At 33.1% G+C, this 27,819-nt stretch overlaps 3 protein-coding genes across 5 annotated transcripts in view; all 3 read right to left on the bottom strand.

Annotated features, from left to right (window-relative positions):
- The window catches only part of LOC109714502 (senescence-specific cysteine protease SAG39-like), a 37,383-nt gene extending 9,738 nt beyond the window's left edge, over positions 1-27,645 (bottom strand). The window contains exons 1-2 of one of the 3 annotated variants that reach the window (XR_002217393.1): positions 27,464-27,645; positions 26,040-26,755 (exon numbers count right to left, since the gene is read on the bottom strand). The gene's annotated coding sequence lies outside the window, so the exon portion shown is untranslated. Of the gene's footprint in view, positions 1-26,039; positions 26,756-27,463 lie in introns of those variants that run through there. The other 2 variants (XR_002217392.1, XM_020239172.1) reach the window with 2 other exon arrangements.
- LOC109714504 (transcription factor E2FC-like) lies at positions 6,149-8,561 on the bottom strand. Its single transcript, XM_020239177.1, has 4 exons — positions 8,186-8,561; positions 7,993-8,081; positions 7,857-7,911; positions 6,149-6,715 (listed from the first exon to the last, which is right to left on the bottom strand). Exons 1-4 carry the CDS (start codon positions 8,195-8,197, stop codon positions 6,617-6,619), a joined length of 255 nt encoding a protein of 84 aa, XP_020094766.1. The 5' UTR covers positions 8,198-8,561; the 3' UTR covers positions 6,149-6,616.
- Positions 8,522-9,216, bottom strand: LOC109713792 (vignain-like). Its single transcript, XM_020237985.1, has 2 exons — positions 8,693-9,216; positions 8,522-8,603 (listed from the first exon to the last, which is right to left on the bottom strand). Exons 1-2 carry the CDS (start codon positions 9,214-9,216, stop codon positions 8,522-8,524), a joined length of 606 nt encoding a protein of 201 aa, XP_020093574.1.

Here is a 27,819-nt window from a genome sequence, read left to right as displayed (position 1 = left end):
ACTCAAGCCCACTCCAGGTCAACCCCGCAGCAAGAACTTGTGGAGCTCCTCGGCCTCAACCCCCGAAAGCTTCACACCACATAGCGCACTTTTCTTCAACACCTTTTTGCTGTTCCGTAGGCACCGAACCGACGTAGAACCGGAGATCTCACCTTCGAGGAGGGCTGTTTTCCTTATTTTCGCACGGTCAAGTGCCGAAACCTGCCGAACCGACATCAGTCTTGCGGAAGATCTGGTCGCCACCCTCGGATCACGCGGTAAAGTCCCCTCCTCTCCTGGTGCAAGGTTGGTAGCGGGGGAGAGGGAAAAGAAGTCTCCTTCCGCTGACCCGATCAGCGAACTGACGATCGGCAAGTTGGCCCTCTCGTAAACCCCCCCACCGATATCGCCTATGCTCTGATCTACTACTATCTCTTCAACAACAGATCCGAGCAACGAACCTACAGGCGGCGTGTCGGGCCGTAGGTTGACGCCCCCACCGATTACACCATGGATCGGAACATCCTCAGACCCGTCGACAACTGACCCGGGCGGGTCGGACCTCTGGAACGCGCCCCCTCCATAAGCCCCTGGGATCGGTTCAGCTTCACTTGGCATAGGAAAAACTTCAGGCACTCGTGATGCGAAGCTTGCAGACATGCCGGAGAAGATGGGCCCCAAATCCCAGTCCCGGGAGATGGACCCAAGAGCGACGGCAGCGGCTACCGGCGAGAATAGCTCTTCAGGCTTACTGGCGAAGATGGGTCCCAAATCCCAATCCCGGGAGGTGGACCCGAAAGCAATGGCACCGGAGACCGGCGAGAGTACCTCCTCCCCGCACGACACTCGGGGAACGAAGCTTGCAGGCTTGCTGGTGTAAACGGGCCCCAGATCCCGATCCCGAGAGATGGAACGAAGAGCGATGGAACCCAGAGTGGCTATCGCGGTGGCCAGCGAGAGAGCCTCATCACCGCTCGACTCTTCGCCCCACATCCCGCTGAACTCCCGGACTTCTCGACCAGCCCTCGGGCCCGAGCAAAAGAAGGAGTGGCCCGAGCGAGAAACGGTGTGACTCGAGAGATAGACAGTCCAAAGGTGTCCCAGGCGAAAACTAATTTCGGAAGGCCCCATTTGCGGCTGATCCACGCCGACAGAAATCAATAGAGGCCCCCACCGAACCAGGTACCAGGCCTCTGATCCGCGTGGGTCCGAAGGGCCCAATCCCGCAGCAAGGCAAATATCCTGCATCAGCACGCTCGGCCCGAGACCAAACACCTCGTCTACGTAGGTCCACTGCTTGTCCGGCCCCAACCCAGGGCTCGAGGAGGTTGCGCCGATCTCCGAAATGGATGTAGACCGCTTACAGTGAAAGATACGCTGAGCCTTCAAAGCGTATCCAACAGGCTCTGCAACCCGATGCGAAGCCCTCAAATCCACAATGAGATCTTTTCCTTTGCCAAGAGCCTTCGAAGCACCACCGCCCGCAATTAAACTACGCGCCCTCACCACGTCACATCTCGCGTTAATGGATCGCCTCCCCTCCACGTCCCCTCTCTCACATCTCTTAATTGCAGCGACGTCAGCCTCCGGCAAATTCGAATTCCTGAACGTTGCTCCACCCATTCCGACGATCGTCGGTCCTTTCCTGACAGATAATTTCGAAATCCCGACCGAAGCCCCGCGCCTTCCGACGATCGCCGGACCTTCCCTGACCGATTCCACCTCACCAATCCGCCTCCTGTCCCTGATTTCAGACGAATTCCAAGATGCGTCGGAGTTAGACGAACCACCAGCGGACGAATGACGGCCACGGGTCGTGCTGCTCCGTCCGTTCGTTGGGTGGAATGCCATGGTCGACGACCTCGCGGCGACCCCATCTCTCGAGCTGGATGAGTACCGACAGCGAGTAATCTCCCACCGTGATTTCCAGATTTTCCGGTATGTCCGAAAGAAAGTTGACAGAAATGAGGCATCGATATCCCGTAAGATCCACCATGCGAGTCGAAAAGTCGTCGGCCCGTATGAAGCGACCGAACCCGCCGACCAGCGCCGCCACCGTTCTAGAGGACCAACACTCGTACGGTAAGCTTACTAGTCGAATCCATACGTTATACGTTAACGAAGCCCTCCGCAGCCCGAAGTACGGATTCCATGGATAGCAATGAAGTCTCAGATTGTCCAACGAGAGGATCTCCCTCCGAACTAGCTGGGCTGCCGTCACCCACTCCGGGAGGAATATCACATAGTCACGTTGACTGAACTTGGCGACATGAAAGTCCGACGGGAAGCCACCGAAACGACTCGCAAGCCTGTTAGCTAACGTCTCCTGAGGGAAATGGCCCAGATTCCTGGGAGGAAGCACATCCACCAGAATTGCGTTGCGGCAACGATTCTGCCTGGTGAAAAAATCTTCTGTTAGAGGGACAAATGCGCTGAGGTACGAAGGTCTGGCCCGCATCTCCCTGTAGACCGCCATCGGCAACCGATCCATGCACGAATTAGCGACGTGACCCATCTTGTAGCAGCGCGCACACCGGAGAGGCTCGCGGCAGCTTGACACCCGGTGGTTCAGGCCCAGGCACCTGAAGCACTTGCCCTTGAAGAAAGATTTGTGCGGGCTTTTGAAGGAAGGAAAAGAATAGACTCTCTGAGGGCGTCGAAAATCTCGCGGCGGTGTGGACACGGGAGTGAGGAGCGCCTCCTTGTAGGTCTTGTTAATACCAGATGTACCAGAACCCGTCTCCGAGCTCCTCGTAAATTCTTTCGTCGACGTGTCGGTGGCTCGTGCTGTGGGAGAAGGATCTTCTAGATGAGCAACCGCAGCTTGAGTAAATGCAATCCCTTTCTCATCAGCCCAAGTCACCTTCTTGTTGGAAGCATCGCCCGCTACAGAACGAAGTTTGCCAGGGTAGGTGCCTTCAATAACTCCTCTCTTCTTCCTTCCTTCGATCACTTCTTTCTCCTTCCTGCCTTCCTTAACCCCAATCTTCTTGCTGGCGTCAGTAGGAGTTATAGCTAAAGAGAACTTCCTACCTTCAATAACTCCACTCTCCTTGTTGTAGGCAGTATGAGAAAGAGGAGCCACCAAAGTCGAAGGATCTTGTGTCCCGCGCGAGCCCGTCCCTTTTCGCCACAGAATATCCCTAGCTTCGTCTCCAATCTTCTTCCCTGTCTTCATGATTTTTAACCTGAGTAATACTGTAATAATACAATGAACGTTTACCTTCAAATTTTAATTCCCGAAACTTCTTAAGAGTTCAGAATTTGGTCCCCAAGCTTTCAATTGTTACAATTGGGATCCTAGAAACACTCCACTGCAACCTCACATTTTTAATTAGATTCCTTAGTTAAACTAGATAAAATTGCCTACTCAAACGCCATATGAGAAGTCCAAAATCTAAAAGGTAGCTACATGATAGTTAGAAGCTCACAATTACGTAAACAATTTTGATTATTTCATTAGAGTAATCTACCTAAAAGGTAATATTGCAAATAAATTTGAGAGTTAGGCCCCAGTTGTAACGATTGAAAAGTTTGAGCACCAAATCTACACTAAGCAAAAAGATTTGAACACCCTTGATGCCATCGACCAAAAATAGAAGCAAATTGACTGGCTTCAAAAGAGCAAACAATAACAAACCTAGAAAATCTGGAATACTTTTGATATCTTCCTTAGTCAGATAGAGCTAGCCATCTAAACAGATTGCCAGTTATTAAATTTCCATTAAAGAAGCTAAAATCAAAATAAAAACAGAATCTCAAGATCAAATAAGTTTACTTTCTACTGTTCTCTTCTTCAGTCAAGCGACAAAGATTCTCTTGCATGTCTCTGAAAACAACAAATAAATGTTAATTAAGCAAAAGAAAGAAACAAAGCATTGTTCACTCCTAAGAGCCCACCTTATCATGTCATCCAGCCTGTGCTCTTCATTACAAAGAGTTGCGATCTGAGCCTACAAAATAGATCAATCCCAAAAGATAAATGAAAAATAGCTCAATTGTAAAAGAAAAGGAAATAGCGATAACAACAACAATGAAAGGTAAAATGTCAAAACCATCTTCCTGCTTATAGCTCCTCCGGATTTGCTGATGAATTCATAAAACAAGTAATTTCTCAAACTAGCTTACATTACTAAGTTCAAACTAGCATCACTAATAGAGTAATATGCATTTGTAGGTAACATTACTTACGATGTCGATAAAAAATATAACAACAATGACGGTAAATCATGCTATGTGCGAATACCTACCCTTGGCCGGTTAGACAGATTTTCAATGCTAGGTTGATTCTTAAAAGTACGTCACATATTTCATAGAAATTAAGCAACAATGATAACAAAAGAGTAAGCAACAACTAATAGAAATCTTAATACCAAAAAAGGATGTACACATTGACACCATCCTAGATCTCTTTTTTTTCCCCAAAATGTTGAATCGATAAAGACAAAATAGCCGTCAAACTAAAAAGAAAAATGAAAAAAAAAAACTGCTGTCAAAGTTTCACTGGCTTGCCAATATTATGTTAAAAATGAACAGATAATTACTTAGCAAGAGGTCGTGGTAGGGTGCGAGGTCATTGTGGTCATAACGATGTCAGCAGCACAGCAAGGCAACAGTAATTGATGGTGGTGTTGCCGGCGCAGAGTGACAACACCAACGGCAAATGTAGTAATGGCAGTCGATGAGGACAGAAATAAGTGGCGGATGAGATGGAGAGACATGTAACCATGTTCACTAGTGTAGTATCCCTTACGATCCGACGGATAAAAAATTTAAAAAAAATTAAAAATATTAATAATATATTTTCTCATAAATTTTTAAATAATTTATATTTGATAGATTATAAATTATTCAAACGTATAGACAATCTATATGTATGAGTCAACTGTTTAAAAATAAATGAAGACATTACATATTTGCTAAATATACTTTATTATCATATTTTATATAAATATTAATAATAAATTAATACAAATATCAGTTAAAATTTTTTTTTCTAAAAAAAGTCCATAATGAGAATTTCTATAAAAACAAAGAGAAGAGAAAAAGGGCATAGATTTGACTGAGCTCAATTCAAGCAAGAAAGAAGGCATCGGTTTGGTTCAAGCAAAGAAAAAAAAATCCGGTTCGGTTCAAGCAAAAAAAGAAGAGAACTTGAGCTAATTCAGGGTGGTGCTCTTATTCAACAATTATTAGTTTAGTTTAGATAAATTAAAAGAAAAATCTGGTTCAAAGATATAAATATATAGAGTAATTGGTTTAGTTCGATCTAATGACGTAAGTTGACTCAGTTCAACATTATTAGTTCGGTTGAGATAATTAAAAAAAAAAAATCTGATTCAAAGATGAAAATATATAGAATAATTGATTCGGTCCAATGAAGCAAGTTGATTCTATTCGGTTCAAGCACAAACAAAAAAAAATTATATAATTATTTGAAAAACTTGAGCCGGTTCAAAATGGCACCCAACAAACCGGTTTGGTTCAAACAAAGAAAATGAAATTAGTGAAGCTCAAATTTAATTTAACAAAGAAATGAGAGAAGAAGGTAAGGATGAAGGAGGCTTTGCCATGTGGCAAAGTTTATGAGGAATAATATATAGGTATAGATATAGATATAGATATAGATAGATTTGTTTTCAAGTTTTGGTCAACCTCCAAAACCAAATTGAAACTCAGATGTTCAAATTGATACGGATAAAAACTGGATCTAACACCAATTCGCAAAATGAAACACTTCGTATGTGTTTAGAATAGGTCTTACTTTAGAAGATTGGTTTATATAGACATTTGACTGAAACTAGCTAATAGAATAAAATTGTTAATCTATGAATAATTTTTAGGCTAAAATACAAAAAAACCCCCTATAAATATTCATTTTCTGCAAAGCCACCGAAATTGTCGAAATTGAAGCTCTAGAAGCATACAAAACAAAAACCAAGATCTACCATTCTACCTAGAAACTGCGATGGACTTCCAACTCTCAGGAGAAGATCACTTTTGAGATATTTGATTACCCATAGAATGTGAATTAGAAAGGGAATTCCTTAAACCATACAACAATATAAATCACGCACCACTACTCTCATCCCATGATCGGAGACCCTCTAGCCAATCACGCCCAAAAGGTAAGATGATGAAAAGGAAGTTTGGCAGCGAAATAATAGCCAAGTTTGTATCATGATTTAACTCTATGTCCTCATTAATGGAATAAGTACAAAAGTCATTTAGACATGCAAATTGATAACCATTTCATATAATCTCATTGGTCGATGTCATAACTTATAACTATCAATGTCTTAGCAATCATTCGTTTGGCCGCCTTGTTGACTGAATTTAGAGAAGTTTTATTCACAAAAGCATGCATCAATTGGGCCTTCCATTTCTCTTCGTTAGCTTGGCACTTGTTTGCTTCATTGAAGCCTCGACCACGGGGAATCCCGACATCCATCCATAAGCAGATCTCAACATTGAGTAGGTGGAGGCAAAGTTGTGGGCTTTGGCCATACAAAAGCTTGTTACCTCATCTCATTGTCCATACCAGGTGGAACACGCTGCAATGATTTACCCATATGACATTGTCTCAGCCATGCATTGGATCTTGATCAGTAGCGTGACTTACGTCAGGTTCGCTAAGTTAACGCTTCGAATTTGGTCCTTCCAAACACGTCCTTGCGAGTTCGGCCTTTCCAATCATGCCTTTGGTTTCTTGAGATGGTCGTAAGAATACATTCATCTAGGCACAAAAATATTAATGATGGTGTTTCTATAGGCAAGAGCGAAGCAATTAATGAAGGTTAGACGCTCCCCCAGGCTTTTATAAGAAATATGGCATTTATAGATCTTATATAGGAGGAGCAAAAGAGCTTGAAGGCACTATCTTGAGGATGATGTATATGCACTAGAGTGGATCTGCATGACCCAAAATCAAGAACTTCATTGTTCCAAAATGTGGCTATTGTAGTCAATACACAATCACATGCATTTACATATACGGTTGAATACGCTAATACAGTCTTTCAATTGCTCTGCAAGTATTGCTCTGCATAGAGTCTCAATGGCATGCAACAATGGCATGCAATTTAATACACCAGCAACCCATCAATAATGTATCAATTTTAGTTGCGTCAAACTCAATAATTTAAAGTTAAGATTGTTAGTCCTACAACTAAGCAGAAATAAAATCGACTAATAAGATGTATCTCGCAGTGACTTGCTTGATGTGAGACCATAGAAACACAGAATATCCTACTTTATTCTCTTTTATTAATATAAGCGTTGAAAAAATAATTTTAATAAGAGAAACCAATACAGAAAAAGAAAGAATTTTTTTTAAAAAAATAGAAAGAATGTGAATAAGCCTTTCATTAAATCAAATATAATATTCCAAATTTTCAGCTAACGGAGTAATACTTCCAACTTTTTGTAGATTAAATGCTTAAAAAGTTGAAATTTGATTACTTAAAAATCATATGCTCCATAGATAATTACATGCGGTCAATCTGCAACCAAGCTCATTTCAACATTTATTTAATAAGAGAGCAAAACTTTGAGTATTCATTCAGATTTGGAACTGTGAGCTCTATCATCTCCTAAAATTATTTAATATTAGCACAAAATTCAGATATATGCCATAGATTAGTGACAACAAAATTGCTATAGCAATGTGAACAACCAAATTGCAAGTAAATTACATTGAAGAACAAAAGAAAATGTTCCAGCTTGGACTTAAAATTTAATGACAGTGTGCATTAAAATCTTAATACCAGTATGCTAAAAGGCTATGCTAATTACTTAATGCCAAAAGAAAAGCAAATTCCTTCCATTCAGATGCATTAGATAGTAGACTGAAAGATTTCAAAAAATGTAAACTGCACCTTTAATGGAGTATTTTGGTCATACAACTCCTTTGGCCTGAGCATGTCAAGTCCCCTATTCACAAAATATTTGTAAGAAACTAAAGTATTCAAACATAATCAAGAAGAGGACAGTAAAAAGTGACAGAGCAATTACTTCCAAGAGATTGTATTCTTCAACGATTTCTCTATCAATCCTACTCCTTCAAGAACATTTGTTATATCATAAATCCTCCTCTTCTGGACCTGTCAAAGGAATATACAATCAGCAAGTGAATGCCTTCGTAAACTCAATACAAATACATAGTGACTATTGGCCAAACATAAAAGGAGCTTTTCCGCATATGTACCTGTAAAATCATTTATATATGTATTCCCAGTAAAATCCGAATTGTCGTATAAACCCTTCAATATGCAATTTCTCATAAAAGCACCCTCATATTAACTCGAGGACTCATCCAACACATGAGATAAGTTGATATACTGCAGAACAACTGAAACTTTACTTTCAAAACATCAGCTACTCTATTCAAATCAAGAAATCCATCATCTGATTGGTGAAACAGATCAATAAACATTTTGGTCAACAAGCCTGTCAAGCAATAACAAGTATCTCTAAACACCATGATTGCAGCAAAAAGACAAAAGACAGAATAATCAATAACAAAATTACACAATCACGCCTCCTATTCTTTGAACTTCGTGTCACGCTTCCGTTTCTTTGAACTCCCCGTCGACGTAGAGCAGACCGTCTCCGAACTCGGCCTCCTACAAATATAATCCATATTATATATGAAATAGCATATAAAAAATTTTAAAAATTCGAAAATAATTTAGCAACAAATTAATAAACATACCGTAAATATGGAAACATTATAAGTTGAGCAAGACCAAATGGACCTCCAACGAATGGGACGCCACGCTGAATGCGTGCGTATCCATTCTCTCCCCAGCCTGTGCCCCATGAATTCTTAATTATCCAATAGTCACCCTCATCTCTGTCGGTGCCGTATCCAACAACTAAAACGGCATGATCTAGCGTATTTGGGGCAGAAGCCTTAAGGACACCACCAGCATATGCGTCAAACTCCGGGGTACATGATATGCCGCAAGCAACAGGACCATTTGCAACCTTTCGCATAAGGGCGGACTCGTCACTCCACATCACAACTGAATATCCATCAATTGATGCTGCGATCCTCGCAGCTCTTCTTGTATCACATTCCCCGCGATTTCCGACATAGGGATACGTCGATGCCGTCGCGATACCTCCATTTTTTAGTACGCATTTGAATGCTCCTCGCATGTTAGGTCTGGCGGAGCAGTCAACTACTTGCTGCACCGAAAGATCAACCAGCTCTCCTGTTCTGATCTGGTGCATTCCTTCTATTGCACCAACAGCTGCGAAAGCCCAGCAATCATCTGAGCAAATTTAAATACAAAATAAAATTTGTAAAATAATTCCTTTTAAGTATTACAAAAAGAAATTCAGTTAAACAAACAAATTTGCCGAAAAAAGATTATAATCTTACCCTCCTTTTGATGCTTGACTAATGTGACGGCCCCTCGCTGTCTCCAGTCGATGCTCTTGGGCAGTTCAGTACTCTTTACCTGCTAACCCAATACATCAATTACGAAACTTCTTGATCCTACCATTTTTTTAAAAAAATTCCTACCTTCTGAAACAAAAAGAAAAGAAAACTAATGTAACTATGTCTTTTCAAGTACCAAAAAATTAATACATGCAAACTTTTTTATTTAAAATTTCTTTTTATTTTATTATTATAGCATGACTTTTTAAGTCTACTATTTTTATTTGACTTATTTAACAGAATGCTAAATTTATAAAATTATTATGATGATAATTTTACTAAATTTTACTAAATTTTTATTTACGGATAAAACTGAACATGTACATCCACTTTGAATGAAGTTTTATCATAATGGGCAATCTGAAAATAGTTTTGATATTTATAAAGACAATGCTAATAATTAAATTTTAAATAAACTTTGATAAAAGTATTACATATTAGAGCATGTTTGGTTGCCCGAAAGTAGCTGAAGTAAAACAGTTACTTTTATAAAATTAACTTTTATAAAAATGACTTTTCAGTTTGATTATTTGGTTGGCTATAAGGTGAAACATAAAAACTATAGTTTTATAATTTTGATTCTTTAATTATATTTAAAGAGCTGAATATATAAACAGATGACTTATCCTAGCAATTTAAGTTAAAAATTAAATATAAGTTTAAATTTAGAATTCAAAATTATATTTTTAAAACTTAAGTTTAAATTTAAATTGAGCTGAATTTATAATTAAAATTTAAGATATAAATTAAATTTATAATTTGAATTCAAAGTTTAAGTTATAACGCATAACTGAAATTAAATTTTAAAATAAAAGTTCAATATAGAAATTAGAATATTTATTCAAATTTGAATTCATACTTTGAATTTATAATTTGAATAATATTTTAATTTACTCTTTGATCTAAAAATTCTAAATTCAAATATAATTCACAATTTAAATTAATATTTAAATTTAAATTAAAATTTGAGTTTAAATCACAATTTGAACTAAAATTTCGAATTCATAATTTGAATTCAAAGTTCAAACTGAAACTCATTATTAAAATTAAATATAATAGAAAATTTAAATTTGAATTTGAATTACAACTTAAAAATATATTATTTAATTTCAAATTTCAACCAATAATTTTGAATTTATAGTTGGAACAATTTGAATTCAAAATTCAAATTGAGATTCGTAGCTAAAAATAATGTGATTAAAAATTTAAATTTATATTAAATTTAAATTTTAGAATTCAAATTTAAATAAAAATAAATCTTTAAATCTTTAAATTTAAATATAAAGTCATAAATTTGAATTTAAATTTTTAAAAAAAAATAGAATTCAGAACGTGATCACAAGTTTATTTCAAATTTAAAGTAAAATTCAAATTTAAAATTAAAATTAAAAAATTAAATTTAAGACCAAATATAGCCTCTTAGCTAAATTTTTCACTTTCAATAATTTTCTAATTTTTTGAACCGAAGTCAAAAAAGTGAAATTTATTATTATTGACTTTATCAGCTCACTTTTGTAAAATGAGTTTCCTATTAACCTTTGTAGATGAAACGAGACGTTACTTTTCAAATGTGTCACTTTCCTGTGCTTCACTTTTAGCTAACCAAATATGCCCTTAATAAAAGTGCATTCAAAATGTTATACCTAAAATTGAATAATAAAAATTATTACATGTCCCTCGTATAAAACTATATATTTTATATGCCGTGTATTTTTAAGTTTAGTATAAACATTTCAAAAATAAAATTTATTTCGGTAGATATATTCTACAGCATATAAAATGCTTACATCTTAAAAAAATTAAAAATATTAAATGCCAACTTTTTTTGGATTGGATAGTTATTATTTATATACCGTTATTTTTTAGATTATCTAAGGGCCATATAATAAATTTTGAAATTTTATTAATTTTTATATATAGATTCTTCACAATAGTGGAAATCTTATCAATAAACTTAGATTTTAAGTTTAAAATATTAATATTAAATTGTTGAACTCGTTTCATAACGACATTTAACACCATGCATGTGACAATTTTGTGCATTTGGAGTTGAAAAATTCCAACTTTTGAAAGGCCTTACATAATAATATAATAATATGCAGGGATGCAATATGGGCCATGGAGCACCGGCACGGCTTACATAAGCCGAGCCAAAATAGGCTAGACCTGGCCCGGACAAGCCCGGGTCTGAATTTGGGCCGGTCCGTGCCGGGCCGGGCCCTCCTTTGGGACGTCCCGTAAATTTTTTTAAATTTTTTTAAAAAACATACTAAATTTAAAAAATAAAAAAATATTTTTTATTTAAATTGATATTTTGATAAAAAATTAAAAAATTATAAAAATGATAATGAAATATCAATCTTTTAAATTTTTTAACAAATATATAAATTTTAATTATAATTATTTTTTTTAAGGGCATGTTTGGTTATCAATCTTTTAAAAGTTACTTTTTAGTTCAATTGTTTGGTCCACTATAAAGTTAAAAATTAAAACTATAGTTTTGCAATTTTGATTATTAAATTATATATAAAGAGATGAAAATATAAACAAACGACTTATACTTACATTTTTAATTAAAATTTTAAATTTATATTTATATTTAGAATCCAATATTATATTTTAAATTTTAAATTCAAATTTAAATGAAAATAAAATTTATAAACTTAAATTTAAATATAAAGTCACAAATTTGAATTCAAAATTTTATGTTGAATTTTAATTTATAAATAAATTTCAAAATGTAATCATAAATTTAATTCAAATTTAAAGTAAAATTAAACTTTAAAAATAAATTTTTAAATATTAAAGTTAAGACCAAATATAACCTCTTAGGTAAGCTCTCCACTTTCAGTGACTTCCGAATTTTTTGAATCGAAGTCAAAAAAGTGAGATTTAGTTATAACTCACTTTATTAGCCCACTTTCGTAAAGTAATTTTTATATTCACTTTCACAAAATAAATAACCGATAAGACGTCACCTTCTAAAAGTGTTATTTTTGTTGATTTACTTTCGGCGAACCAAACATACCCTAAAAGTAAGGTTTTTGGTCTTTTGGACCAGACTGCTGTGAGAGGAGAGCTCCTGGGAAGAAAGCCCTTCTCCTCATGAGCTCGACCCCAAACTCTAAGACAACTTGTCTTGGGTCTGAGGGTCCAGGCCATACTGGCCAGGGTTGTGCAGGGTCGCACAACCCTCCTCGGCCTGTCACCATCCACGCCCGTTTCAGCCGGACTCGTTCCAGGCCATCGAGCCTAAAGTGAGAGGCCCGGCAGGACCAATCAACACATTCCTATATATAATATTGCAATTAAATTTTTTAAAAAAAAAAAAATTTTACACACGTTAATTTCTTTTGAAGATACTAAAATTATTTTTTGAACATCTACATTATAAGTACTAAATTTGTAATTTTATATCGAAATATTACAGTTTCATTACAAAACACTGATTGGATAAAGAAAAGCATAGATTCAATATGTTTTTGACAAGAAATAATAAAAAAGTTATAAAAATAACCAATTCAGTTAAAAATAACTTGGTTGAACCCTAGACTATCTAACTAGTTATTGGTTTGTATCTAAAATTGTAGATGACAAAGAGTTATATAAAGTTATAATAAGATATATAAAGTTGGAAAATTTAGAGTAGGAAGGTGGAGTCATGGCCCCCTCAACTAAAAGCAGCCCCAGGTAAAATTACGAACCTTTAGACTGCATTTGGTTCAAATAAAAGTAAAAACTACTTATTTCTGAAATAAATATACAAGTAGGATTAGGCCAATTTTGTATTTGGATTAAAAAATTTGAATTATTTCTAGAAATAAGGTAATGATGTTTAAATGAAAATTGAATTGTTCCTAGGAATAAGAGTTATAATTTTAAATTAAAATTATTTTATCTAATGTTTTAACATCAAAATATTACTTAAAAATAATTTAATAAATTACTTAGCTATGAATATTGTCTAAGAAAATAAAAATACATTAATTAATTAATTAAATACAAAAATATTTTAATTTTTTAATTAGTTAGTAAATTATTTTAGCCAGATAACAAGTAAAGAAAAATAATTAGATTAAAAGAAATACATTAAATTATTAGTAATTATAAATAATAAATTATTAATAATTATAAATTATTAATTAATTAATTAATTAATTAATTAATTTTAAGTAATAAATTAGTAATTCATAATAAATTATTAGTAAAAACTTATTTGATAATATATTGTAACAAATAAATTAATAATAATTATAAATAACTAAATAATTAATTATTAATAAATAAATTAATAAATTATTAATTATTAATTTAAAATATNTGTCTCATAATAATAAAGTATTAATAATTATAAATAATAAATTAATAAATTAATAATATATTAATTAATTAAATAAATATTAATAATTATAAATAATAATTAATTAATCATAAATATAATTAATTCATAATTAATCAAATAATTAATTATTAATAAATTAAATAATTAAGAGAAAATTAATAATTAATTAATTAATTATAAATTACTAAATAAATTAACTACATAATTATTTTTTAATTATAAATAATAATAATTTAATTAATACTTATAAATAATAAATTGATTAATTGTTTTATTATTTAAGCAATAAATAATTATTTAAATATATTAATTACATTAATTAATGATTTAATATCATAATTAAAAATAAATTTTGACTTTAATTAACTTTGTTTCTACCCGGGAACAAGCTTGTTCCAAAGAAAATGGTGGAACAACAGTTCTAATCTTACACCAACTTATTTCAAAAACTCAAGAACTATTACTGTTCTCGGGTATCAAACGCACCATTTGGGAACAAAGAGGGATAACAAGTTTGGTCCAGAAAAAATAATAGAACAACAGTTCTAATCTTATACAAAGTTATTTTAGAAATTCGAGAACTACTGTTCTCGGGTACCAAATGCACCGTTTAGAAACAAAGGGAATAAGAAATTATTCTCCTCTTATTTCCGAACCAAACAATACCTTATAGAAACGCCACGACCTAATTATTTTAAAAATCTTAACAGAAAAATTCTATCTTCACACGTTTCGACAACATCTCAAATAATTTTTGTTTTAGACAACTTAATTAAAATTAAATAATAACTAATTTAAAATGATTAATACATACTTGAATTAATAAAATTCTTAATTATTTTTCAGTTGATAAGGAAGTCTATTTTATTGGCAGTTAAGAACTAATGTGAAATCGGCATTCAATATAGTAGAAAATATGTAAATATCTAATGTTCAACTTAATATAATAAGTAAGACAAATTAAAATAATTAAAAATTACCTAAATTAATCTCCAATTTATATTTTAAAAGTTAATTTTATCTGCATTTGAATTTAAAATTTATATTTAAAATTAAAATTTAAGGTCAAATTATATTTTGAATTAAATTTCAAAGTTTAAAATTGTTTTTGAATTCAAATTTCAATTTTAAATTTTGACCTTAGGTTTAAATTTGAAATGTAAATTCTAATTTGAGGCTAAATTTTAAATTTAATTTTGGTTCTAAATTCCAAATTCCAAATTTTAAGTTTATTTTCAAATTCTAATTCTAATTCAAAAAAAAATCTTAATTCTAAATTCAAATTAAAAATCTGGTTTAAATTTTAAATTTATTTTCAAACTTTGGTTTTGAATTCCAAATATAGAACATAAATTTCAAACTCAAATTTGGATTCAAAATTAAGTTAAGTTTTAATTTAATTTAATTTAAAATTTTGAATTCAATTTTAAATATTAATTTTAAATTTATTTTCAATTCTCTGTTTCTCTTGTTAATTTTACTAATTTAATTTTTATCTTTAGTTATTTTTAACTGATATTTCTGTAAAGTTTTAATTTAATATTGTAGTTATTAAATAAAAAAAATGAATATAATAGTTTTATTGAATGTCAAATTTAAATTATCCTAATTAAGTTTGCCAAAGTACAATCAAAAGTAATAGCTTCTGTAGAATTTCTGAAAATTTTGACAAAATTATTAATTTAATTAATCAATTATTTTAAAATTTTAAATATAAAAAATTAATAAAATATTAATAACAAATAATTAATTGGACAATTTATTATATATTTAGTTATATAATTATATATTAGTTATAATAGTATTTTACCGTAATTTTTATAAAATACTCTACAGTTTTTTTTCACTGTAGCATATTATATTTTTTAAAGTACTTTTTCAATAGTCATGAGCAAATATATACATATATACAGGAGAGAGAGAGGTAAACACATACGGAATGTGCCATATTCTCGCCTGGGCAGCTCGTCGGAGTCACTGCAGAAAAAAAAAAACATGATAAAAATTAGAAAAATAATTTATATTTTAAAATATAAAGTATTTGATGAGAAAAATACAGAAAAGAAAACTCACGTGAGATAAGGAGCAGGAAATGATGGGTGAGAGAGAGGATGCTGAAGAAAGAAATCACTGCAGAAGCTAAAAAAAAAACATAATTAAAATTTAAAAAAGTAATTATATTTAAAATGTAAAATATTTGATAAGAAAAATGCAAAAAAAAAACCTGGAGAGGAGCAGGAAATGATTTGTGAGAGAGAGGAAGCTAAATTTCTCGTCGGAATCAGTGCACAAGCTAAAAAACCAAAAAAAAAAAAAAAAAACATAATTAAAATTAAAAAAATTAATTATATTTTAAAACATAAAATATTTTATGCAGAAAAGAAAAAAATGCAGAAAAAGTAATTATATTTTAAAATTAAGACATTGAAGGCCCCAAGCATTGTTGGCTTTATTTTAATTTAGTCCTAGCCTGCAAAAATTGTTTCATTTTACTCCTTTTCGAAAGTATTCCTTGCGCTGATTCATTTGCGCACTCGCAAGTCATATCTGAAGATGTTAATGAGTATGGATACCCAAAATTTTATCCGAACCCGGATCCAAACAGAGCGAATTTATCGGATACTAAACGGATGTAATTTCAAATATGAATATCAAAAATAAAACCCAACAAATATAAATTTTGGTATGAATTTTGACTATACCCGAATCCGAATCTGAATCACAATTTATTTTACATTATACATAATATGTATATCTATATAAATATTTGATGTTATATTTGAATTTATATTTTAAAAATTTAGATTTAATGTAACCAAGACTCGGGCCTAAACAAGGCCCAACCCGATGGGGCATGTTTGGACTGTTCTTGGGTATTAAAAGTATGACTTTGTATTTGGGCCGGGCTTAAAAATTTAAGACCGAAAAATGTTTAGGCCTATTTCGGCATGTCCAAGCCCGGCCCACAAACCAAATATATTAATTATCAGAATAAATTATTGTATTATATATAATATTTATCTATAAAAGAATAAATTATATATAATATCATATATAATAATATATTGTTATAATTATACATATTTAGTTCCATATTAAGATATATTAAATAGTATTGTTGTATATAATTAATTAATTATACATATCTATGAGTAAATATATGATACGTATTATTATATATAGCTAATTAGTTATGTACATAATACTTACTAAATATATATTATTTAAACGACTTTAAAAAATAATTAGGCATTCTATGTACATAACTTAAAAATAATTTTAAAATTTTAAAATATTATAATGCTCCTTTAAAAAAACACATATGTCCTAATTAATTAAACGTACTATCCTTACGTGAGAAGTTCCTATCTAATATTTACTTTGTAGGATTGCTGGCATCGAAATAGGAGTGAAGGTTGCTGAAGGACATCTTCAATTTGTCTAAGTCTTAATTTTAGTTTATTAACTTTTTTTTGTCTTGTCTAATTTCATTGATGGATAATTATTAGTTGGCATTAATGGTATTTGCTATTATAATTGACGTTAGATACTAAATTTTTTGACGTGATCAAACCTTAATAAAAATAGGTATTTTATTTTAATTTTATACAATAAAAATATTTGTATAGTATATGATAAATACATAAAATAGGCATCCACAAAGCACGATGAGTGCTGGATACTGGGCTTGAGCTTGGGCCAGGCCTAAATTTTTTTTAAAAAAAAAGAGATAAAAGTTCTAAAACCCAACATTTTTCTTTGAACCGGGATTGGGCATAACATTACCCGACCCAAGCCCGGCCCAATTCCACCCCTAAGTATGGCGCATACAGTTACTGTCAGGTATAGGCAATACTTAAGACTAAATCGAAGCTGCTTTAGGAGATCAAAGCCCACAAACATTTAATTTGCAAATTTGCGGACCAAAATGAAACTTGGCTGAAAGTCAAGATATCCACTTCTAATTTAGTGTAATTGCCGACTCAAACTTTATAGATCATAGCTATCAAGTCTTGCAATCCAGTTTACTAGACTAAATAATAAAGAATCGATGATGTTACGGTGATATACCATTTTAATTATCGTCGCGTCATCAAGTACACTACCACTTAAAAATAATTTAATAAATTAATAAATTTATTAGCTATGAATACTATATAAGATAATAAAAATATATTAATTAATTAGTTAAATAAATAAAATAATATAACTTTTTAATTANATAAATTATTAATTATCAATTATTAATTAAAAAATTATAAATAATAAATTATTAATAATTATAATTAGTTAACTAATTAATAAAGAATGAATAAATAAATCAATCAATATAATTATTAATTATAAATAATAATAAATTAAATGTCTAATAATAATAAATTATTAATAATTATAAATAATAAATTAATTAAATAAATAATTATTAATAATTATAAATAATAATAATTAATTGATTAACTAATCATAAATATAATTAATTCATATTTAATTAACTAATTAATTATTAATAAATTAAATAATTAAGAGATAATTAATAAATAATTAATTAATTATAAATTAATAAATAAATTAACTAAATAATAATAATTTAATTAGTAGTTATAAATAATAAATTGATTAATTGTTTTATTATTTAAAAAATAAATAATTATTTAAATATATTAATTACATTAATTAATGATTTAATATCATAATTAAAATTAAATTTTGACTTTAATTAACTTTGTTCTTACTTGGGAACCAGCTTGTTCCAAAGAAAGTGGTGGAACAACCGTTCTAATCTTACACCAACTTATTTCAAAAACTCAAGAACTGTTACGGTTCTCGAATACCAACGCACCGTTTGGAAACAAAGGGGGATAACAAGTTTATTCCAGAGAAAATGGTGGAACAATAGTTCTAATCTTATACAAGTCTATTTCAGAAATTCGAGAACTACTGTTCTCGAGTACCAAATGCACCGTTTGGGAACAAAGGGAATAAGAAATTATTCTCAAACACTATCTTATAGAAACGCCACAACCTAATTATTTTAAAAATCTTAACAGAAAAATTCTATCTTCACATGTTTCGACAACATCTCAAATAATTTTTGTTTTAGACAACTTAATTAAAATTAAATAATAACTAATTTAAAATGATTAATACATACTTGAATTAATAAAATTCTTAATTATTTTTCAGTTGATAAGGAAGTCTATTTTATTGGCAGTTAAGAACTAATGTGAAATCGGCATTCAATATAGTAGAAAATATGTATATATAAATGCAGCAAAGCACCATTAGTATTAACGGATGTTCAACTTAATATAATAAGTAAGACAAATTAAAATAATTAAAAATTACCTAAATTAATAAAAAAAGGTCAAAAGCGGGGGTCCTTATTTGAGACTGACATCTACTTTTCCGCGGTAACAAATGCATTAATTACAAATTTGGTTCATAACTTTGTATTTTCTTATGTTAATTAATCTCCAATTTATATTTTAAAAGTTAATTTTATCTGCATTCAAATTTAAAATTTTGCATTTAAAATTAAAATTTAAGGTCAAATTATATTTTGAATTAAATTTCAAAGTTTAAAATTGTTTTTGAATTCAAATTTCAATTTTAAATTTTGACCTTAGGTTTAAATTTGAAATGTAAATTCTAATTTGAGGCTAAATTTTAAATTTAATTTTGGTTCTAAATTCCAAATTCCAAATTTTAAGTTTATTTTCAAATTCTAATTCTAATTCAAAAAAAAATCTTAATTCTAAATTCAAATTAAAAATCTGGTTTAAATTTTAAATTTATTTTCAAACTTTGGTTTTGAATTCCAAATTTAGAACATAAATTTTGAACTCAAATTTGGATTTAAAATTAAGTTAAGTTTTTATATATACACATACAAGTAATTTCATTCTCCTATATATATATATATATATATATATATATATATATATATAATATAATATATAAACATAACTATTATATCAAATAAATAAATAATAACTCAACTTTTATTATATACATACCGAAGTTCCATTTCTCGCCTGGAAGCACTCGTCGAAGCCTGCGGAACTAAAAAACCAAAAAAAAAAAAAAAAAAAATTAAAATTAAAAAAATAACTAATATTTTAAAACATAAAATATTTGATGGAGAAAAAAACACAACAAAGAAAACCTGGGTGATAGAGAGAGGAATGGGAGCTAGGGTTTGGGTCGTGAGTGAGAGACAGAGAGAGCGCGCAGGAAGATGTAGTATCCCGACCCAATACAACCCGCCAATGATGAGGGGACCCTGAGGCGAGGATGGCGTCGCCCGTCCGAATCCCTGCGAAAAGCTAAAAAACCCAAAAAAAAAAAACGAAGATTAAAATTAAAAAAAGGAACTAATATTTTAAAACATAAAATATTTGATGGAGAAAAAAACACAACAAAGAAAACCTGGGTGATAGAGAGAGGAATGGGAGCTAGGGTTTGGGTCGTGAGTGAGAGACAGAGAGAGCGCGCAGGAAGATGTAGTATCCCGACCCAATACAACCCGCCAATGATGAGGGGACCCTGAGGCGAGGATGGCGTCGCCCGTCCGAATCCCTGCGAAAAGCTAAAAAACCCAAAAAAAAAAAAAGATTAAAATTAAAAAAAGTAACTAATATTTTAAAACATAAAATATTTGATGGAGAAAAAAACACAGCAAAAAAAACCTGGGTGATAGCGAGAGGAATGGGAGCTAGGGTTTGGGTCGTGAGTGAGAGACAGAGAGAGCGCGCAGGAAGATGTAGTAACCCGGACCCAACGCAGATGAGAGCTCACTGAGGCGACGCCTGGTCGTGAGTGAGAGAGATCAGAGAGAGCGCGCAGGAAGATGTACGTAGTATCCCGGACCCAACGCAGATGAGAGCTCTCTGAGGCGACGCCTGGTCGTGAGTGAGAGAGATCAGAGAGAGCGCGCAGGAAGATGTGATGGCCGTGATCGCCTCGGGGTGTTACAGAAGAGAGAGAGAGAGAAATGGGAAGGGAGAGAGAGGGAGGGAGGCAGATGGGAAAGGGAGAGAGAGGGAGGGAGGCAGATGGGAGAGGGAGAGAGGAGCTACGAACCCTAACGGCTTGCGGCAGAGCGTGAGAAATAGAGAGAGAGGGAGAGCGTGAGAAGTAGAGAGAGACCCAGAGGGCAGAGGGTGAGAAATAAAGAGAGAGGGAGAGCGTGAGAAATAGAGAGAGACCCAGAGAGCGAGGTACTCATAGAGAGAGAGGTGGGAGCTACGCAGGAAAAAGGTTCCACTGTCAGAGAAATATTATTGGGTAATTTTTCCATGATTATTTATTAACAAAAAGGAGTGTTTGCAATATATGTATAATATATAATATATAATATATATATATATATATAATAATTATAACCGGAGAACTTTCTCCACGTGGTCTTTTTTAATCGTGCATTACCCTAAAATTACTGATTTGCCCCCTCCTCCTCGCACCCCTCCTCGCATGTACTTTTAGGCTCCACCCTACCCTAAATTACTGATTTGCCCCCTCCTTCCTCGCATGTATTTTTAGGCTCCAGTGCTCCACCCTACCCTAAATTACTGATTTGCCCCCTCCTTCCTCGCATGTATTTTTAGGCTCCACCTACCCTAAATTACTGATTTGCCCCCTCCTTCCTCGCATGCATTTTTAGGCTCCACCTACCCTAAATTACTAATTTGCCCCCTCCTTCCTCGCATGCATTTTTAGGCTCCACCCTACCCTAAATTACTGATTTGCCCCCTCCTTCCTCGCATGTACTTTTATGCTCCGCGCCAACAATTACATCGCATTTTGTCATTAATAAATCTTAACTGTATAAATTGCCCGACTAGTTCGCAAATTTCGATTTAACTTCTACTTCCTAAATTGCTCGACTAGTTCGCAAATTTCGATTTAACTTCTACTTTGGTCCCTCAAATTTTTTAAAATTTAGACATCCAAGGCCCCAAGCTTTGTTGGCTTTATTTTAATTTAGTCACTAACCTGCAAAAATTATTTTATTTTACTCCTTTTCGAAAGTATTCCTTGCGCTAATTCATTTGCATACTCACAAGTCATACATCTAGAGATGTCAATGGGGGTATGGGTATGAATATCATAAATTTTATCGAAACCCGAATCTAAATAAAGCGGATTTACCCGATAATAAACGGATGTAGTTTCGCATATGAATATCAAAAATAAAAGCCCAACAGATATAGATTCGGATATGGATTTTGACTATACCCGAACCCAAATCCGAACCATAATTTATTTTATATTATACATAATATATATACGTCTATAAATATTTGATGTTATATTTGAATTTATATTTTAAAAATTTAGATTTAATGTAAACAAGGCTCAGGCCTAAAATAAGACCCGACCCGATGGGCCATATTTGGACCGTGCTTGCCGTTTTAAAAGTATGACTTTGCGTTTGGGCCGGGCTTAAAAATTTAGGCCCGAAAAAATTTTAGGCCTATTTCGGCGTGTCAAAGCTGGCCCAAGCCCTATCCAGAAACCCGATATATTAATTATCGGAATAAAATATTGTATTATATATAATATTTATCTATAAAAAGAATAAATGATTTAGAATATCATATATAATATATATTGTTATAATTATACATATTTATGTGTCACGCCCTGGATTACCACGTTTTTCCAGACATGCTACGTTATATACAAAAAAAAATTTTCTACATACGAAGCGATAGTTGTACCTATAAATCAAAACAAGCTACAACCACAAGGTAAAAGCTATTAAAACTGAAAAGTAATATATAAAATCTCAAGGGGTTCCAGTACATACAAAATGTCTACAGTTACTGTTAGGTATAGGCAATACTTAGACCAAATTGAAGCTGCTTTAGGAGATCAAAGCCCACTAACATTTAATTTGCAAGTTTGCGGACCAAAATGAAACTTGACTGAAAACACTTTTAATTTATTGTAATTGCGGACTCAAACTTTATGGATCATAGCTGTCAAGTCTTGCAATCAAGTTTACTCGACTAAATAATAAAGAATCCATGATATTCCTGTGATGTATCATTTTAATTACCATCGCCTCATCAAGTACAATACCACACCAAATCAATACCAAATGGGCAATACACCACCCTTCAATCAACTAAATTAAATTGCACAATGAGAGTTGATTACAATAATTTATAATGTTTAAGTAAAATACATAATAAATTATAATTTAAGGACTACAGTATTACACAATTTATAACCTGACGACAAAAAGTGTAATATAGCCTGCATTTATGCTTACTAGAACTTCAACTTTCATTTTTAGGCAATATCTTCATAAGCATATCCTAATATTTAGCATTTTCGCGAACAGAGAACATCTGGGCTTCTAATTATGCTAATTAGAAGGTCTAAACTTTATCAAGTAACTTCATTAATAGGCCTATCTTCTGATGCAAATCTGTTATATTAGACAATTGTTTTGACTGCATGTATGGCATATAATTGTATAAACACTTTAAAATATTAATATGTTTTTTTAATTTAAAATACAAGTAAAATATGTTGAAGAGAGATTCATTATATTCCTCTTGATGCCTAACTAATAATCATTGCTAGCCAGAAGAGAGGAAATAGATTTTTTGTGTGTGCTGTGTGTTTAGGTTTTGCAAAGTCATGTGCAACATATACTGTTGAAACTACTGTTTAATAATAACTCACAATGAGAAGAAAAACCTATTAACTATTTGATAAATTTTATTAAAGTCTAATTGCTAAAATTAGAAATTTGGATGTTTATTTGTAAAAGCAGTGAAGAAGTTTTGAGGATGCTTATGCCACAGTTGTCCCAGATTGCAACATTAGAATTAATGGAGAAGCGTGACCTAATCACCCTGGGATAAAAATTTCGTTGAGTTTGACAATTTTACGATCGGTGTGAAAATTCTTTAAACGGTCATTAACGTTTCAATTAGATATCCATTTTTAGCGTGCAATCCAAATTCGACTACAACTTTTGAGATCTAACATGTCAAACCATGAACCGCCCTAGTTTGCGATCCAAATTTAATTGTCTTGCCCTCCGAATTTGTCCTTTTATGTTATTTTTGAAAAGCTTTCATATTTTTTTTATTTTGAGTCAGGTTATTTGATCAGTTATGGCCAGTTTAGATCTAGAAGTATTTTATATTTTGTTATCTTAAGTCATATTAGGATTCAGATATTGTCTCTGCAAGGTAATGTGATGTAAAGACTGGGTACATACCGTGCAATTAATCGATCATAATAATTATCAAATATTCCAACTCTGACAAAATGCATACGCTGAACTGTACACGTAAGTAGCGATAGTTGGGCGGCGTTTGAGTGAATTTTTTATTTTCCTCCGAAGAACTGATGAAATTTATTTGCTTGAAATTTTATTGTTTAACCAGTAAACTTGTTTGGAAAGAAGTTTAAACTTTGTTTGGACTAGGAATTCGAACCTACTTTCGCTCACAGTAGATTGGGTTAAATTGTTGTAGAGAAGATCGACTGGATCCTGTAGAATTTAAGCTAATACAGGCGTAGCTAAGGATTTAGAAATAAAGTTCTAACTACACACATGAAGATTTTAGGTTGTTGCAATATCTAAATATCTCAATATCTAGTTAGTTACACAATCTGGATTCCATTCACATGACAGAACGCCTAAGAGTGGTCTTCAGTATAGTTCTTTCGAAGCACCCTCAACCTTCGGAAATAACGAGTATTCCAGCAGCAGCTCAACTATGTTGATCATTAGCAATTCTGGTTACAATCCTTCTAACTCGAGATTCATCTGTCCTCTCTGGACATGTCAACCTTTTCATGCCACAATCGAATCATTCATACTTTATATTATATAAGAATAGGAACTTACAGGAATCAAATCTACCATCCTCATGTCACTGATCTCCCATCATAAACCTATAAATAGTGACTTGCAGCAACACTTTATTCACCACATCTAACCACATGGAATAATAAACACCAATCATCGACTTCATCAGCAAACTAAGTAACATATCTATAAGCTGTGAGATCAAGGAAAAAGAAAAACTATTGTTAATTCCAGTTCCCATACAAGCATGAAAATTTTATTATTATTATTTTTTTATGGCAAGTCAAAAATGCGAATCAAGCACACCAGAATTTGAAAAATGAACATGCAATTAATAATACATAACGAGATAACAAGAAACAATAACTTTAACACAGTAAAAAATGTGAAGATCGCGTCCTGAATTGGCCCACGCATTCAGTCAGGGCAGAAAGATAAGGTCGAAACCTTAAGTCAGATAGGTGAAACAACAAACAACTGTCTTTGAAATGATGGTCAAAGTAAGAGCTCCAAACATTTGTAGTCAAGAAACTATCGTATCTGATCTAGCTAACAAAACTAGAATTCATTCACAAGGTCCAGAATCAATCCATTTAACCACCCATAGCACGAAAATATTCACGAGGGTCATAAATGATCGCTAAGTAAACAGAATACAGCAATATAGGTGAGCAATCAATAGAAATCTTTTGAATACCAATGTTTAATTAGAGTTTAAATGATTTCAAGATGAGCAGCGGTCAAGAATCCTGTGTGTAGACAAAAGTGCGGGCTTAGAAATCTCACTCGGATCTGTCTAAAAACATGATCTCCTATACCAAAAAACCTATACCAAAAAAGTGAACCTAAAATATTACATAAGCATCATATTAAAGCTTCACATTGCCAAAAATTGTCTCCATAAAATAAAAGAAACAATTTGTAAGGTGGGCAAACAATACCAAGAGCTAAATGCTGAATACACATTCTAAATTAGGCAGGCATATTATACAATTAAGATATGTAGGCAATCCAGAGCCCACAATAGCATCAGCATTCAACTGCAAAAGTGAGAATGTGAGATACATGCTACAAAATTGAAACTGACTGGAGCATTTTGATACAAACTCTCCACCTCGGTCCAATATGTATCAAGACAGGACATTTTGAAACAAAACATTTAGTAGAATTTTGACACTTCCAGCAAACAAGATCCAATACAAGTCCTGTCAGAACAACTTAAATAACTCAAAGCAAATTTACTTCAATTGCATGTGTATGTGAAGCAAAGTAGCTGGCAACCATACCTGAGTTGGACTTAGCTTATCTAAAAAACTCTCCATCCACTTCCATACCTCTTAATATATCATTAAGATACGTCATTCTGCTCCTCTTCCATCAGCATCACTACAAGATTCATATTGTTGATATAATAGAATAAGAGATAATCATATATAACTACAAAACCAGTTATACCATTGATAGGTAATATGTTTAGGCAGTGCTTAAGCACAAGAACAATGACACTATTAGTCCATGGAAACTAAATTAACATGACAGGACGCTATTCATAAGAATAAAAGTTCCTTTACTATCCAAGAAAAAAAAAATAAAAGAGACCCAACAGAGACCCTTCCTAAAAACGGAGAAAGAAAAGATACAAAGAAGTAGCATAACAAGTAGTACTCTAGACAGACTACCAAACTACCCACTAGGAATATAACACTGCCCCCTTTTCTCTAGAGATACCATTTTCTCTAGAGATCCCATCTACTACTTGCAACACAGACGCCTGCGACAGGCATCACAGACCTTCGGTCGCATAAAATCGCGTAAACTGATATCATCCAGCATTTCCTCCCGCAGCTCTCCCTGTAAATTTGAACGCAACGCGAAGAACTCCTCATCAGTAAGATCTGAATAGGGGCTTAGATAGATAAGGCAAGTCTCCTCCTCTGTATTATGTTTCTCAATCTCCTCAAATGTCGCTTTGAAAATTTTGAAGCGTTGCTCCTCCTCCTCCTCATCAGCATACTTGCGATCATACCTCCTCATCCAATTTTGGTGGATACGGCGCAAGGCCTCGTCGCTCCGCCCGCTGGAGCTGTTCTTCACGGTGGTCGCCATATTGCCCCTGAGACAGACAAATAACTTCTTCGCTGGTAGTCTAATAGACAGAAAAAAAAAAACAGATCGGACCAAACCGACAAGAAAATATAGAAGTGATTAAGACAAACGACCGATGCCAAACCAAATTAGGCAACAAAATCAAGTCAAAGATAAAAAACATCACCAAGTCAAAAATCAGCAAAGCCAAAAAATTTAAAAAAATAAGCTCTCGCATGACATAGAGGAAGAATAGAAAAGCCCTGCATAAGAAAACATCAGACACAGATCATCGAGTGCAAATGCCACTCGGGAGAACCAGAAGAAAATATGCCATAAATTTATATGAGAGTACAGAACTCGTTACGATCTAGGGGGGGAAACAGAAGTTTCCATCGACTGATCCATCGTTCATCAATTCATCGTAGACGATCGACTCCAAATATGACAAAACCCTAAATCCGATGGACAGCGAAGCCAATAGGTCAGAGAAATCCCTAAGTTGATTCGGAGAAAAACCCTAAGTAGATCAGATTCGAGGAAACCCATCGCCATCGCCGATGAAACCCCCAAAATCGTGCCACAGACGAAAAAGAAAAAGTACAATGTGAATCAAGAAACCACTCGATCGTACTATATGAAAACGAATAGATCTAAGAACTGGAAAGCTCAATCTCGATCGCCACAATCTAAACGCAAAGTTAAAAGACCAATGCAAAATCAAATCAACACAACGATGTGAAGATCTCGCATGCGAGAGAACGAATACCTTTTGTGCTCTCTCGCTGGATCGGAATGCCGTGGACGCGAAGATCCGCCGCTGGTGGAATGAAATACGCAAAGGTGCGAAGAAGGTAAACAAACGATTACCGGCTTCTAGGGTTAGAGAGGGCTTTTAGACTTATAATAACAAAAAGGGGTTTCTACTATCGGGTTCGGATTCGAATTGGTGTTCACTATTTTATTTGGATTCAGATTAAATCAGATTCGGATTCATAATAAGTTATAGGATAATAATCATCTATCTATATATCTATATTATTTATATAACTCTTGAAATCGTGGGTAACTAAGCGGTACGGCAGGGCCCTCCGCGTTCTGCGCGAGCGGGGGCGGACGGCGCGC

The sequence above is a fragment of the Ananas comosus genome, linkage group 8 (assembly GCF_001540865.1).
Source record: "Ananas comosus cultivar F153 linkage group 8, ASM154086v1, whole genome shotgun sequence".
In the NCBI taxonomy this organism is placed as follows: domain Eukaryota; kingdom Viridiplantae; phylum Streptophyta; class Magnoliopsida; order Poales; family Bromeliaceae; genus Ananas; species Ananas comosus.
Note: the sequence above shows the minus strand (reverse complement) of the source record. Positions and strands in the feature narration are given on the sequence as shown.